At 43.6% G+C, this 15549-nt stretch overlaps 1 protein-coding gene and 1 long non-coding RNA gene across 2 annotated transcripts in view; one reads left to right on the forward strand and one right to left on the reverse strand.

Moving 5' to 3' along the window:
- Positions 1-1569: 1569 nt before the first annotated feature.
- On the reverse strand, positions 1570-15281 carry LOC115390245 (uncharacterized). Its single transcript, XR_003931656.1, has 3 exons — positions 15268-15281; positions 6604-6608; positions 1570-1887 (listed from the first exon to the last, which is right to left on the reverse strand). It is a non-coding gene; the product is annotated as an uncharacterized LOC115390245 (long non-coding RNA).
- Positions 6428-15549, forward strand: part of grin2bb (glutamate receptor, ionotropic, N-methyl D-aspartate 2B, genome duplicate b) — a 103584-nt gene continuing 94462 nt past the window's right edge. Inside the window, exon 1 of the mRNA XM_030094024.1 lies at positions 6428-6524. Within this exon, the coding sequence (XP_029949884.1) occupies positions 6516-6524 (9 nt within the window). The 5' untranslated portion in view covers positions 6428-6515. The remainder of the gene's footprint in view (positions 6525-15549) is intronic.

Here is a 15549-nt window from a genome sequence, read left to right on the forward strand (position 1 = left end):
ACATCCTACGCCTCTCTCTGTCTCTAAGGTCTGATGTTAAATGAACTTGGATGAATTTTCTTCAAAGACAACTTAAAAAAAAGAAAGAAAAACTCCTCATGAATGACTCTTTTTTTTTTCCTCCCCTTTTCCTTCTCTTTTCGTCCCTCCACACCCATTTTCTTTGCATCACACTCTTGCGGGATTCTTAAATGTTACTCTAGGTAGGTTAACTATTGTTTAGTGTCTGTCTATCTGTCTGTCTGTGTGTATTTGTGTGTGCTTTACGTATACATAAAACACACATCAACACACACATGCACTCGCACACTAAACTATGCCTCAAAGAAGTGATCAGTGAGTGGATTTTGGTCTGAGCATCCTTCTCCTCATTCGTCCCTCTCATCACAGCCAACCGTGCCCATTTTTGATTGTTGTGTTTCAGAGTTGTTGTTGTTTTTTTTTTTTTAACTGTTCACATGTCAAATCCCCTTTTTTCATTTTGTCCAAACATCACTTCGTTTTGCAACCTGTTGTGAAACACGAAGAGAATGAGACTAATTTCCAGTCACATTTTTCTGTGATTCTGTTGATGTTTTGGCATGAGTTTGGTAAAACTGCGGCTGTTTTCCAAGTGAATGCTTTCCCCTTCATGATATCTATCGGTCTGCATTCAGAGTTCGGAGTTACCGGCCACCTCCAGTCATTTAGAGTGTGTCCCATTTCATGCCTGATTTGGGCTTATTTTCATTCTGCCAGTCCATCAGCAGCCATCGGTTCTCTCACAGCTTCTCTGCCCCTTCACATCCCACACACACGCGCGCACACACACGCACACACACACACACGATCTCAAAAATTTTCCAGAAAAGACTCCTCCTGCTCGTGCATGTTTCCACGTCTCCTTGCCCTCTCATCCAGATCAGGCCGTTTTACACTCCCGAAGCCCTCCACTTGTCTCCATGTCCATCCTCTGCCGGGCGATCCAGACGGGTTTCCATTAGTTGGATGTTGATCTGTGGATTAAGCGGGTGATGCCTGGCTGTGAATCCGAGGCGCAGTAGACAGCATGTGCAGGTTGTAGCTACAGGCAGACTGATAGACAGATGAAAATAGTTTAACATCCCATCTCATCACGACCTCTCCCTCTGTTCCTTTGCTTTATGTTATTTTATTTTTCAATTTTTTGGTGCTTTGTCTTTTCTTCACACTGCCACACCTTTTTGAACTGCCGTTTTAAAGCATCGCTACTGCCAGTCAGGTCTCGATTAGCCCACATATACATGGACATTTACCTGAAATTGCCTGTGCACTGACGCGTAAGGTGACAATTTATCCCCAGAAGCGTAGGCCCACACCATCTACTTTAGTCTCCACGCCCACCTGCTTCTTACGGACTGATAAAGAGGCTTAATGAATCCCTCTTTCTTGAGTGTTTTGAGAGTGGGATGCCGTCATGAAGGAATATGAAGGAGCACTCGTTCTCCTCTGTCTTTGCTTTTGTCTCTCAACTCTGCTCCTCTGTTAAAACATCTCCACTACCGTCTATAAATTATGTGTTACAGAAAAGAGTTAATTAGGTGAGTAGTGAATTGATACACCACTCACTTCTCTGCAAGTGAGTGTATGCACATGCATGTATGGAAGGTGTGTGGGTGTGTGTGTACATTTGAATGTCTGCATGGTACTGATGGAACTGTATTCTGCATGAACTTTCACCGGCGGGTCTCCGTGAATGTTTCTTTTAAAGATATTTTCCAGCGCATTTGCCTGAACGGTTTTAGCCTTTCTTCACTCTGCTGTGACTAATTGATTGTTTTTCAGGCCGCGCTTTTGATCTTGATCCCTTTTCATATATTTACTGTCTGTGTCTCGATGAATTCCCCTCTGCTTCTGGTTGTCGCTCCGCTTTGTGGTAATATTTGACACATTTCTTCTTCGGGCAGTGTTTCTAAATCCTGGTAGAAGCAACAGTTGTTTGGGTCAAACCTTCCTCCATCAGTCGACTCGCTCAGTTATTCCGGTTCACTGTGCAGGTGCATGCATTTACATTCATTCATTTTAGTTCTCTTCCTGCTATCAGTTGGTTGAGGATTGTTACCCAGTGCCACATTGACGCCCTTCGCCTCTTGATCCTCTTCCTCCTCCTCCTCCTCCTCCTCCTCCTCCAATCACATCACTTCTTCTTGTTTCCTGCTGGGTGGATCTGCAGCGGACTCTGAATAAACAGAGATAAAAGCAGATCTAATGGGCCTCATGCTCGGGTTCAGCTGTAGTAGACTCTTCAGCGTGGCCTTAATGAGTAACAAGTGCGCTATGGATGACATAATTGACTGAATTTCCCACAGCGCAGTATCGTTCAGTCTTTACCTTCCCACACTTCAGTTCAAAAGAGCTTATTAGCCCATCTTATTGCAAACCTCAGAACAAAGTGCACTGATTCTTAGTTTGCACCAAAATATTTCATTTTCACGCAAGATTGTATCTGCCTTTTAGCTTTACTTTATGAAAAATAACTCCTCTCCGATGTAGCTGAAGTGCCAAAGTCCTCATTTAGTGAGAAAAGTGCCTCCACTCTAAAAGTTTGGAGGTGATTTTTTGACTCAACGTCTCCGAACCCAAACAGTCTGATTTATTTAGGGCGTCTTTGGTGTGACGTTGCACACAGCGGTTAAAATATACAGGCGCTGAGAGGGCTTGCTCACCTCGGGGCTTTCAGATTAATGAAGGGTTTATGTTTAAAACAGGAACCATTATGGCCGCGCTAATGCTGCTCAAAAGTGTATGCATCAGAAATGCAAAAAAACTATCCACTTTGTCATATTGACACAGGCGGCAAAAAAGGTGCTTAATTCCACCCAAAAATGTGCTTGAAAATTCATTTATTGCAACAAAAGGGGGGGAGGGGGAGATTAAATGTTTATATTTATGTCCATTTGCACACACTTATGTGTGGAACTGCATAATTCAGTATTTTGAAATGCCGCTGATTTGCAGTGAGGGAAATAAGAAAACAAAAAAAAATTCCCAGTGAAATGAAAGAGGTTAATTTAAGGATATCCGGTATTATTCTGCATGAGTCAAGTTATCAGTGTCACATTAATGCCGCTATGAGAGTCAAATATAATTAGACTTTGAAGGAGTGGGACAGACAGACAGACAGAGAGCGAGTGAGACATGGATTTTTTTTTTTTGTCAATAAAAATTTGTTGAATGAATAATTCATTACTCTGCCAGACAGGATTAAAATTCTACACATGCAGATAAAGTCTGACACTTTTCCCGGGGCTAAACTGTGTGTACTTAAATATCCAACTTCTTCAGAATCCATATAAATGCATACATGTGTTCTGGACGAAGTGAGATCCCTCCATGCACGTACACAAAAATCATGTCCTGTTTTGATCTGTTAGAGACCTGAAGGGTGAAACAGTCACAGTTATTTTAAGTATTCATTAACTTTTATTAGGTTCTTGGTCTACTGTGTCAAAAACACACTCATCAGTGCTGACCAGAGGTTTTAAAGACAGTTAATATTAAAATGGTCTTTTGAAGGGCATCTTGCTGAAATCGCGTTGGATGGATGCTCTTTAATTTTCCCAGATAAATGTTTCATGTCCCTAACAGTCCATGTCGCAAATGTCCCTGCTGTTTTCAAAAGTGTGCAGCGAAAGCTGAATAATGCATCTGCTTGGCTGCGTCCGGCGAGCCGTCCCGCTCCACCAATTAGAAGCTGCGCTTTCGGGATAACCTGTGGCCCCATTATGATGGCCGGTCGTTTTGGACCGAGCTGTTCTGCGCTCCACCAGAATCACTCTCATGAACTTAGTTTGCAAGATTTTGTTTGAATTAAGAGGACGTTCTGAGCTTTTTCTCCCCGCTGACCATGCCTCGGGCGAGAAATAATGGCTGCCCAGACGCTGATTGGCTGAGTTTATGTGATTTCAAGCATTTTACAGTCAGTAATTGGCCGCACGCTGACCCGAGGGGGCAAATGCTTCTGCCACCTTGTAACATCTGTTTTCTAGACACTCGATGAAGAAGCTTCTGCTTCTTTTTCTATTTCTCTGGGATAGTATATGTTTGGAGGAAAAGTCAAATGTTTTTCTAACCACTCAGATGTTTTTTGTTACCTAAATACGATCACTGAATGTACACAAATAAATAAAAAGAGCTGAACTTGAACTGGGGCTGTCTCATCATACTAGTATTGACAACAACCAAGACATTAAAAAGTGAAAACAAGTTAAAAATGCTCATGTGAGGATTTCAGTAAGTAGTCTTGACAGCTGGAAACACTCAGCAGTGGCTGTAATAAGACAGACAGCAGCTGGATAGAGGGAAGTGGAGGCTGTACTGAAGTGGGCATTTACTACCGTATAATTTCCCCGACAGCATGTATCAGATATTGAAGTAAATATTGATTTTGAACAAGCTTGTATGGACCAGCATGCTGTTTCAACCGGAAAAGTCTAAAATAGGCTAAAATATCCTAAAACACTTGAAAAAAAGAAGTCGGGGATGAGTTTGATAAACTGTGTGATATGTCGACACAATTTTCACTCTTTTTGTTTCGCTTTCTTGACTGATAAACAGTTAATCAGTCTCAAAATAACTGTTTGAATTTTCTAAGGAGAAAAGAGGAGTGATATTCAACTTTATAGGTTTCCAATATTTCACAGATTTACCTTAAAAACAAGAGAAAACAACAGTCCTAATCCTTAACATTACATGTCAGGGATCTGGAAGTGCAAAAATGCTCATGTACTTGTTTTAAGGTCTCAGACTTTTCTTATACTTTTTTGACGATGGCGCAGGTTTGAGACTGATACTGACTGAACTGACCGCTCAGTGGTAGCGTCCAGCCTGCCCTCCGACTGTTTTTAAGAGTTGAAGCGGTTTTCTGGCAGTTATTGCCTCAGCGCTTCAGATGTTCTCCAGTTTATGAGTGTTGAAACCTGTCTTTTCTTCCCCGAGGGAGCTGAGGACAAACTAAACACCAGCGTGACTCACGACAACATGTTGTGATACAAAATGATACTACATGAGTAGCCAGCCAGGGTTAGCTGGTTTCCCTGCTAATTTCAGTTTGTTCTTTCAGTGATTCAAGCAGAATTTCACACCTATACTAAAAAAAAAAAAAGATTTATTTAATCAAATATTTGAAAACACTCTCAACCTTGTAGTAAATGTCTTTTTTTTCTTCTACAATCTTGTAGTATCTTGTCTGTAATCCTTCGTAGTTGCATTTTGTCATCCTGGCAATGAACAGACTGGTGATAAACACGTAGAAAGTGTGTTTTATATTCATATTCAGCTCTAAAAGGGGTCAAAAACATCAGAGAGAACTGTATAGTCAATCTCAAATGCAGAATTTGTGTAAAATTTTTGAGGTGAGAAGGTAAAAGAACAGATTTATTCTCCAACTCAAAATGTAAATGTTTGGAGGACTCCAAAGCGAGTCCTCCAAAACAACAGGTCAGGTCACGACAGCAGCAATTGCATAAAACGCCCATGAGTCCAGGGAGCAATAAAGCAACTTTCCTCATTGAATTGCAACAAGTTCTCCAGTGTAGCCACAGATGTTTAATAATAGATGCAAGCCGAAATCACTGATGACTAATGCAGGTCGCCTTGAATAGCATCCGATCACCCATAAACTCAGTGACCCACTTTGGACGACTCACACTTTGAGGGACAGAGCGAAACAGCGTGGCGGCGGTATTGCAGCATTCAGGTTGCAGGGCGAGGGGCATGTGCGCACAGAGCCTTGACCTCGGAGCCTGTAGGCTCGCGTACGTAGTGGCGTTCGGCACTTTCGCCACACCTGCTCGCTGCCGTCTGACTCTTTTCCTCTCTCTTTTCCCCCCCGATCAGAGCGAGGAGGGAAGAGCGAAGAGCGGGCCGGCAGGCTGACGATCATGACTGGCTAAATTAAACAAAGGCACAGAGTGAAAGAAAGGAGGAAGAACGAAAGGAAGAAGAAGAAGAAGAAGAAAAAGACGAGGAGGTGGCGGAGGAGGAGGAGGAGGAGTACACTCACACACATACACGCACACACTGCTGCTCATCTCCTCATCTCCACGGCAACAGTGTTCACACACTTGCAGACTTCTGGAAGGAGACCTCGACGAGCTGTATCACCAGCTTTGGAGGAGAGGAAAAGACAAGCGGATGGAAAGAGACGAATGAACGAGCCGCCCCTCCATCGCTCTCCCATCTCTCATCTCTTTAAGTTGATGGTCAGTTTTCTTTTTTTTTTTTTTTTTCCCCGAGTTCCTCTGAAACCTAAGTCAGAAGCACATTTCCAACCAGTGCAGTAGTTTCAGTCCTTTTGTTTCCTGCAGACACCTTCAGCCATATCACCTGATAGCAGCCCTCTGCTCCGCCGCCGCCCTCAGCCCGGTAGACTTCACTCCTGAGCGTGACTTCGTCTGTCTACCATCCCCACATCCGAGGCTATGAGAGGAGGAGCTGAATCCCATTTCACTCCATCATGCCAGTTCTGAAGAGCAGAGAGGAGATCCGGGCTGGCAATGTTCAAGGTAGGCCGCCGGCTTTCCTCACGCCGTCGCCTCACACCCAAACAGCCACTCATTGTTTGTTTGGCGAGGCTCAGCTGACTTCTCCTGTCAGATTCCTCGGATTGAAAATGCTCTTAAGTTGGACGTCACTTTCGCTGTTACTGTCACTTTGGATCAATCAGTAATTAAGTCTTTATTTTGTCACCAGACAGTCAGTGTCAAATGGCTGTCACAGTTTTCCGTCTCCCATTTGTTTGCTTTGCTTATGATTAAAATGACACTGAGCTGCAAAGCTGTGAAGCCGCAACAGAATTTGACAGTTTCTGCTCAACTGCAGTGGGCTCAGATCGTATCGATCACTTTACTGATTTGCAGAATCTTCCTGATTTCGCCTTTATGTCTTGACAATTGGGATCTTGTTTGGCAAAATCACAGCATGAAACAAGGTGTGGGGAAGATTTATAGTTTGCAAAAGTAGTTTATTGTGAATACATCCAAACGAGAACGTGTCCGGTTTGAGCCAAAACTTTAAAACCTGAACTACTGAACAGCTGCCAATGTTTTCTTTCTCATGTAGTCCATTAGTACAGTAAAGACCTCGGTGATACTTCTGGTTAATACTACAAATAATGCGATATAAAATAGAGAGCACATCATTGAGCTATACTGTTTCTGACACCATTGACTTTGTTGAATATATTCAGGAAAATTGGTTGTGCACAAAATTGAAGCAAGCCAAATCCTTTTTATGGATGTGCTCAATATGGTCTCCAAGTAAATCTTCAGTTTGATCCATTTTTCTTTATTTTTAAGCAGGTAGGATAGAAAATACCCCCCCCCCCAAAAAAGTGTGCGGGAAGCACATTTTGTAGAGCAAGAGAAGACAGAGCGAGTCGCCTTTTTCTCGTCCCACGTTCGTCCTTGTGGTGCTTTGCGGGAGCCCGGAGTCGAGATAAGGAATAACGAGGCACAAGCTTCAAAAAGCTCATCAGAACCGGCAGTTGAACAGTTTCACAGGGAGAAACAGGTTAGAGACAATCGTAACGGCATAAAGCAACAGAGTAGAGTAGCTGGAACCTTTTTCTCTTTTCTTTCTTTGCTGAGTTAGTGCTTCTCTCGGCAGCCGCTGAGGAATTCGACTGATAAAAGACGCGTTTAAAAGTTGAAGGGGCGAGTAAAGAGAATGGAAAGACTCGACTAAGAGGCGCTTTGACAAAGCGATGAGATGTAAGTGAAATGGTTTCGAAACGGAGGATCGGCGCGGCGTTCCGGTGCACTTTGAGGCCTGTTTGAACTCTCATCACATGCATGAACAGCTTTGACACGGGAAAATGTGCAAAATCCTTCGTCCTGCAACATTGTCCAGCTCCCGCCAATGGCGCAGCTCCAGGATTTGTCTCTTGGTGGCATCGTGGATTATAGTCTTGGCTGGATTTTTTTGTTTTTTTTGTTTTTTTTTTTGTGCTTTGAGGAAGGCGAGTTTTTTCACTTGAATTTAAATTAAGATTTTCCAAATGTTGCTTTAATCAAATGAGATGAATTGATGTAACTGTGTGATTCTGATGCACGTCTTTGGTGAAGCGTGACTTGGAGGAGGTGTGACAGCTGGCCTGGACCTCACTCAGCACACAACAGCTTCAGCAATCAACAGACCTACTGTCTGCTGATCGCTCATTAACACGCGCCGCACAGGCACTTCGCTGCACCGCTCTCACTGTACCGCACATCACATTTGGGTCATAGGACATCTTAAATGTCCTATGGGGGGGGGGGGGGGGGGGGGGGGGGGGGGGGGGTCGGGTGGGAGCGATCACACAGAGCAAACAAGGGGTTAAGGAGTGGCAGACAGAGAGAGAGACAGACAGGCAGAGATCCAGGCGCCGGCGGTAAATCCTGAGGGAGCTTCACTCACAGTGGATGAAGGAGGCAGCTTTGTAGACAGATGTAGTTGTGAGTGCGTAAGCAGCCGGCCCGAGGAGGGCTGTGTGTTGTTGCGGCGTCGTGATGCCGCATGTTTTTGGAGAGTGGGCTGGGTAGAGGGGATTACTGGATCTGAGCGCTGCCTCTGCCAACTAACCCCCCCAAGTTCTGATCGGCGGACCGCGAAGAGAGCAGCAGCAGCAGCAGCAACTATACGGGTGTGGAGATGATGCTGAAACTCACAGACAGCCGGCTGAGTCAGTTTTGGATACGAGCCTCATGTGACCAGCTTTACAAATGTTGATTGAGTCGTTGAAGGATTACAGGTGCTGAGCAGCCTGGTGTTTATTGTTTACTCAGTGAGAGAGAGAACGAAAGAGAGAGAGAGGTGCAAAGGAGGTACACAGGGCCTCAGAAATTCCTCTTTTAATCCATGCATTTTCCATTTCTTTTTCCGTGCTGGAAAATAGATAACGTGTACCTAAACTCAGGCTGAAACTAAACCGGCGATTTGAAAGGCTGCAGTTTTGTTTGGAGATTTGAACAAGGCTGTTTCTTATAGACATGAACCCATAACTGCTTCACCTGTTTTGATGCCTCTGCGCTGCGGCAGGAGTCCGAGCAGCCAGCTGCTCACTGTGCTGTAATTACACATCTCTCTCCGCAATCAATCTGCCAATCACCAGGTTTAACACCTTGATATTTTCTTTAGTTTTAGATAACAGTTTATTCAGTTTGCTTTAGTCGTGCTTCTAATATTTTGTTTGTGGTGTCCATGCAGTGAGGCTGTGGTCGTACGTGCTGTACAGGAGGATAGGATTGATTGTCCATTTGTTGAATTATCTAACAAGTCTGTCAGTTTGTTAAAAAGTCAAGTTTGAACAAATTAGATGGGCTAACACGTTATCAGTTTGAATGAGCTTGAATTTAGCCCCTGCAGCTTAAAACTGCCAGCACGCTTTATGAGAGCTGCTTTTTGTCTGGGTGACAAGCTGGGGACTCAGTAGGCCTCGCAGAGATGCAGTTCTTAGGCATGTACAGTCCATTTTCCAGTTTTTTTTTTTATTTTTTTTTAATGGAAACGATAATAATGGTATGATCGAGATCTCGTCTGTGATTGGAGGCTGATGTAGTGACACAATAATTTGCATGTGGGTGTGAATGCATATTTATCAGCCTCCTGGTTTCTTCACAATTTAATAAAGAACCTTATCATTAATACCCTTATGGAAACTGCCCATGCCACATACTGTCACCGAATTTCCATTTTGGCAACTTTAAAGATCAACATTCCAAAACATCTGAGATACTATGAAAGCTGGAGTCAGCAGAAGGCGAGGAAGAGGTGAGACCGTTAAACAGATCTCGTCTGTATCGGTTTCCTCATCACAGGCGGACAGTTTGTAGGATGAAAGGACCTGAGTGTTTATCATGTAGCGCAAACCCATTAATGATTAATTAACCTGAGAGGACTGATTAAACTGTTAAACTAACGTGTTTGTTATTCTTTTGCTCTGAATGCTCTCAAGCTGTTGTAGTTTTTCTTCTTAGCTAGGAGAAGAGTTGATGAAACTCAGAAAAAAAAAACAGTACTTCAACAAAGTCTTTTCTTTGGGGCGCATGGCGAGGTGAACGTCGTTATTATTAGAGATTACTAAAACAGGGAATGCGAGCGATATCACTAACAAGCTCTATAATTTCACATTGCGTGAACAACAGCGTGCAGTAAGAAAGACACCTGGCTGCACATTCTCCATATTAGACAAAAAAACAGAGACATTTGTTCTGTCCCAGTGTTCTGAAAGCAGAACGCCGTCATTGTTTTCTTGCACCTTCGATTTGGAAGTTCTTGTTCTTGACTCATCGTCCAGGCAGAACTTTTCTCTTGCTCAGATATTTGTGGTTAATGCAGAAAAGTAAGCAGAGAAAGCTCAGGATGCAGACATCAGATCATCCTTGATTTTAGTTTTGTTTGTCTGTCCGCTGCAGGTATAGCTTTAGCCAGCTGGAAGATGAGGTTGTGTCAAATTACTGGCGCTCGATGCACCACATCGGCGGGCTGACCACCGTTAATAGAGTGGTCTCCTTGGAAATCGGTTTCTGAAGAGAACAATCTAAAAACAAAGAATCTAAATAGGTTTTCAGGCAGAAGTGCATAGTATGAAATAACTAAGGATTTTTATTTTTTTTTTTTCTGATTTGTGAATCGTGAAAGGCCTCTCCAGTGGAGGTGGAGGAGTGAGAAAAAAAAAAAAAAGAAAAGGTCCTCTTTAATGATCACCACGTGTCCCCTCCGCTCTACGGCTGCCAGCTTTTCAATGCACCTTCAAGTGAGGCCCTCCAGAACTACCACAAACACTTGTGAGTTCTGACAAGTGGGACAACATGTTGCGCAAGCTGTTTGATAACGTAACTCCGCCCCCCCGTCCCAAACGGCGCCCTGGAATCGACATTGATCTGTTCATTTGCCGTGTCTCTGCTCCCTCACTTGAGTGACATTATCTGTATTGCTTAAAAGCAGCAGCTTTGTAAGAAACACAAAAAGAACCTATTATTCAATGATAATGTTCTCTTTAAAGGTGCCAAACAAGCGACTCCTTACATCGCAGCTCGGATGATTGGATTTTGTTCGTGAGATTTCTAACAAAGAAAACAACATCAGACTTAAATCCTCGTGTGCACCTGGCAGAATAGACAGTCTTTTACGTCAAACAGATTGAAGTGGTTTCATTTTGTCAAGAAAGTCCATACAAGCAGCATCATTTAATGAAGAAGCCTAGATAGTATCCCTTTTTTGTTGGAGGCAGAAGCTGAAGATGCCTCTTCTACCTCTCCTCTTCAATACCTAGTCATGTGTGACAGTGAGAGAAGGAGGGAGAGCTAAGAATAGAGGAAAGGGGGCCCGATGCTGTGATGCCGCCTCTACCCACGTTGCCGAGCTTCTCGGTGTGCCGTTCTGGTGCTGAACAGGCGCTCTACCAATTTTTGTAAGTGCAGGATCTGCTTAAAAAAACCTTCACTGTACAATCTGCAGCTTGTTCAAAAACATTATCTTTCACTGGGGGGGGGATCACATGCAGAAATTCAGCTACAGATCGGTCTTTCATCCTGTACGTGTTCACTAATGCCACGATCAGAACGTCTGGCCTGCCACATGAAGGAATTTCATCAGAAACTGTCACTTTTCATGTCATGCCAAAGGGAGGCCTTTTGAAGCTATTCTACAGAGACGGGGAAGGTAGTCAGAGGGGTTTCTTTTTTTCTCTTAAATATAATTTTTCACATGGATAGAAGCCAGCGAGGAACAAAAGACAAAGATCTGCAGAAAAGGGTGGAGGTGCGGAGATGAGAAGAGCTGATAGATCGGCCGATAGCTGAGTAAGATTGAGTAACATTTGATGATACTGTCCTCAAACGGAGCACAAGAAGCAGACACCAGGGCGACCGAGAAATCATGTCATGCAGATGGGTTTGCTGAGAGCGGATGATTAGCTCATAATTAAGTTCTCAAAGGGGGGAGAGCGAAAATGATGAAAGATCGAAGAGAAGCAGAAAATATTTGACTGGGAAGAGGAAGTAGGTCTCTGCAACAGATGTACTTTCTTTATTAGACAGAATCCAAACTGGGGCCACCAGGTGGCTCATTTATTTGGAAAAATTACAGCAACAATAACACCTGTTCCCCAAAAGGCTGAAATTATAGCTATTATTTCCATCTTCTTTGGGAAAGCCATTTAAAAAAAAATTGGATTTTTCTGCTTCCTCTGTTTACCCGCCCGGTGTAATTCCCTTCATTTTTTTTCCCTCAGCGCCGTAGGCAGACGGTATCTGTCTGACATGTCCAGAGCCTGTGGTTACTAAACCTGTTCAAAGCGTCAGCGAATCCGTCTCCGTTTGACCCTCGGTGGGGGCAACTTGTCAATTAATTAGCCGTGACTTGAGAGTGGGAGCGGACTTGAAGGGCGGACGGCTGCACGGGCGGGGAGAAAATTGCCCCTCTGCACTCGCAAACCCGAACATGAGGGAGTAGCGCAGGCTCAGCGGGGAAGAGCTGCAGTTGTCAGTGATTTTTATTTCTAATGAAGCAGAGGAACGAGTGATCAGTGAGACGGAGGCGAGGCCGAAGGGTAGCAGCAACCTCTCAAGGGGGGTAAATTGGAAGGTGAGGAAAGAGAAAAGGAGGACATGTCGCCGAGCGTCTGGGGTCTGCAGCTGCATTTAGCTCCGAGGAGAAAGGGAGTGTTTGCCAGGCACGTAATTGCCGGGGGGGCAAGGGATCATGCCTCTCACCATGACCGGCCATTACCAGCATATAAAAGGCAACTTTCCCTCCCTTTGAATATTCACTGTGAACCTCAAGCACCGACACACCTGTCGTACGCTAGTGAGACGCCGTCTGTTCGCATCGCACCGTCCCCGACGAACACGCTAAATATAACACACTGAGATCCTGCTCTCATCCGATCAGGGGTCGGATGCTAAATGATCTGTCTGTTACTCAGTCACTGCCGCTCTGCGTGATTCATCCGGGTTAAGTGTGCTGTTGGGTTATACGGTTCAGGCTTTGGTAACCCGTTCTGCTCTGGAGTCTGCAGTGAAACAGAGAAAATTCAGTTCAGCAGAAAGGCATTTGGTTATTATCTTTCATTGTTTTTTTCCATTTAATTGTCGTCATTATGATCTTTTCTACATAAATGTGCTTCTCTTGTCTTTTATAACATTACTGTGGAGTGTTTTTGAAGCTTTTGTTAACAAGAAAAAAAAATCAAACAATTTGAAGAAAGTGATTTGATGAGTTTGATCCTTCAGAACCTATAAATCCTGTTTCAGACGACGTCTTTTCCATTCTATTAAAGAGGCAACACTTGGGTATTTACATGAGTTCCCAGCTTTTTCTGTGCGCTGGAGAATAAATCAATAAAATGCATTTGGTTTGTGAGAGAATAAAAAATCGCCTGTCTTCAATATGATGTGTGTGTTTTGCACATCAGTGGAACAGATGTTTTTCCGGACGCTGTGTGCTTGATGAGCCTGTATCGACTGTAAAACACGGGAGGATCTGAGCTCGCCCCGAGTTACATCCAGAGTACTTTTCTTTAATATTTATTATCAGCGGTTAACAGCCGGGGCACATTATTTGCATAACACCTCAATATATTCGACAAAGCGACTTGGCCCGACTCGCAGGGCTCACTTGCCGGCGGTCCGGCTGCAGGTGTGTGAGGACGCTTGTGGATAAATCCAAAGGTCTCAGGCAGGTGAGAGGCTTCAGGTAATTAAAGAGAATTATAGCAGAGATGAAGCAGATATCCAGAGAGTCATTACCGAAGCTCTCACGAGTCCTGCGTGCCTTGAGAGAACTATCAAATCCCCAGGAGAGCTGTAGCTGTTGAATGTTCAATTTTTTTGCAGCCACCAGTAAAGTAGTAGCGAGTAGAATCACTTGGACTGTGAATGGGAAAACTTCAGTATCATCTTTCAGCTTTTCAAAGAGACCACTGAAAGAAAATACATTTTCAGCCGAGGCTGAAAAGATGTTGTGACTGGTTCTTTATAGTCTGCGCCGAGGGTAACACATACTATCAGAGTGACTTATAATACCCTTTAGAAAACAAGAAGAAAGGAAGGAGGGAAAAAAAAGAGGACAGAAACCAATAGGATCCAGTGTGGGGTATTGTAGTGGAGCGTTGTGGGGACATGGCATGAGCCTGCACGCATTTAGTGGCCATGGAACAGTGGTGGTCCAGACCCTTTGAGGCTCTTAAGGCCCCCGTAACGCTGCAGAAAGGGACACGTCACACTGCTGCTAAATTAAGGCCAGAGCATGAGATATAACCTCAGAGGAATAAATGGCTTCAATGAGGTAATGAAGACCCCCGGGGATAGATGGATCCTTCCTCAACGCTGGGTTTTTTTTTTTTTTTTTTTCATGCCTATGCCTTTGATTGTGCACATATATATATGTGTGTGTGTACATGTGTGCACTTGCATTTGGCTGTTTGCGCACACTCTGTCTCGGTCAGTTTATTTGCCCCCGATGAAGAGACCATATAATGTTATTTAGAGAGCAGAGGCGGCCTCAATACGACTGTAGAGATCCATAGTGCGTCTCATTATAAGTGCAATTAGCAGAGAGAGGATTCTTGACCAGACTAAAGTGCACTTAATGAAACACCCAAGACCCTCTTCAATAATGTAGTGATTTTTTTTTTTTTTTCCTGCCGTTTTAGTGCTCTTACAAGACAGCAGCAAGGTGTCAGGTTATTCAATAGAGACGACAATTATAGAAGATTACCCAGAGGCTCCAAGGACACGATAGTGTCATGATAAAGATTTCTGAATGTTTCTGTTTTTTGGGAGGGTTTATTTTGCATTCCCCTGACTGTCTGAAGAGGCTCACTATACATACAAACTATATTTGATATTTTTCTTGTCATCTAAATCCCTATTAAAAAAAAAAAAAAAAAAAAAAAAAGAGCAAAGCCAACAGCTAACTGAAGCCATGTTGTTCGGTCTGGTTTATTCCTCTGTGTCTCCATCGCGGAAAAAAAATAAAAAGAAAGCACCCAGCAGCACAACTCCATTTAGTAACTAGCTTCTATAATACAATGAAAACATCACGTCTGTCTTAAAAATAACCACCCTGCAGCTTTCAATACTCATTAGAGCACCAAATGTGTATTCATCCCCGGCTGAAAGTGTTCCACAACAAACAATTTACTTGTGTTTGAGAAACAGTCGGTAGAAACTAAAGCACACAGTGTTGTTGAGATTATTTCATCTCTCTCTCTTTTTTTTTTTTTTTGAAAAGTAGACTTGTACTTGTGACCCATTTTTTTTTTACAAGCATATGTCTGAGAGAACAAAAACAGGAGTGTTTCATATTGAGACAATAGCTTGTTTTGGTTCAGTCGTCGGTCTGAAGCTGACCCGCTGGAAGTTTTCTGCGACAGAGCTGTAAAAGAGCCGGCAGCTACACTTCGTTGAACTCGCCCTGACAGATCACTGAGTTTGTGTGAGTGAATTGAATAATTACAGAGGATGCAAATAGAACTTGTGTTGGCTTCCACCTCCCCTGCAGGGGGAGTCATTATAGCGACGTGAAGTCTGATTACCTGTCTGAACA

This window comes from Salarias fasciatus, chromosome 6 (genome assembly GCF_902148845.1).
Source record: "Salarias fasciatus chromosome 6, fSalaFa1.1, whole genome shotgun sequence".
Classification (NCBI taxonomy): Eukaryota; Metazoa; Chordata; class Actinopteri; order Blenniiformes; family Blenniidae; genus Salarias; species Salarias fasciatus.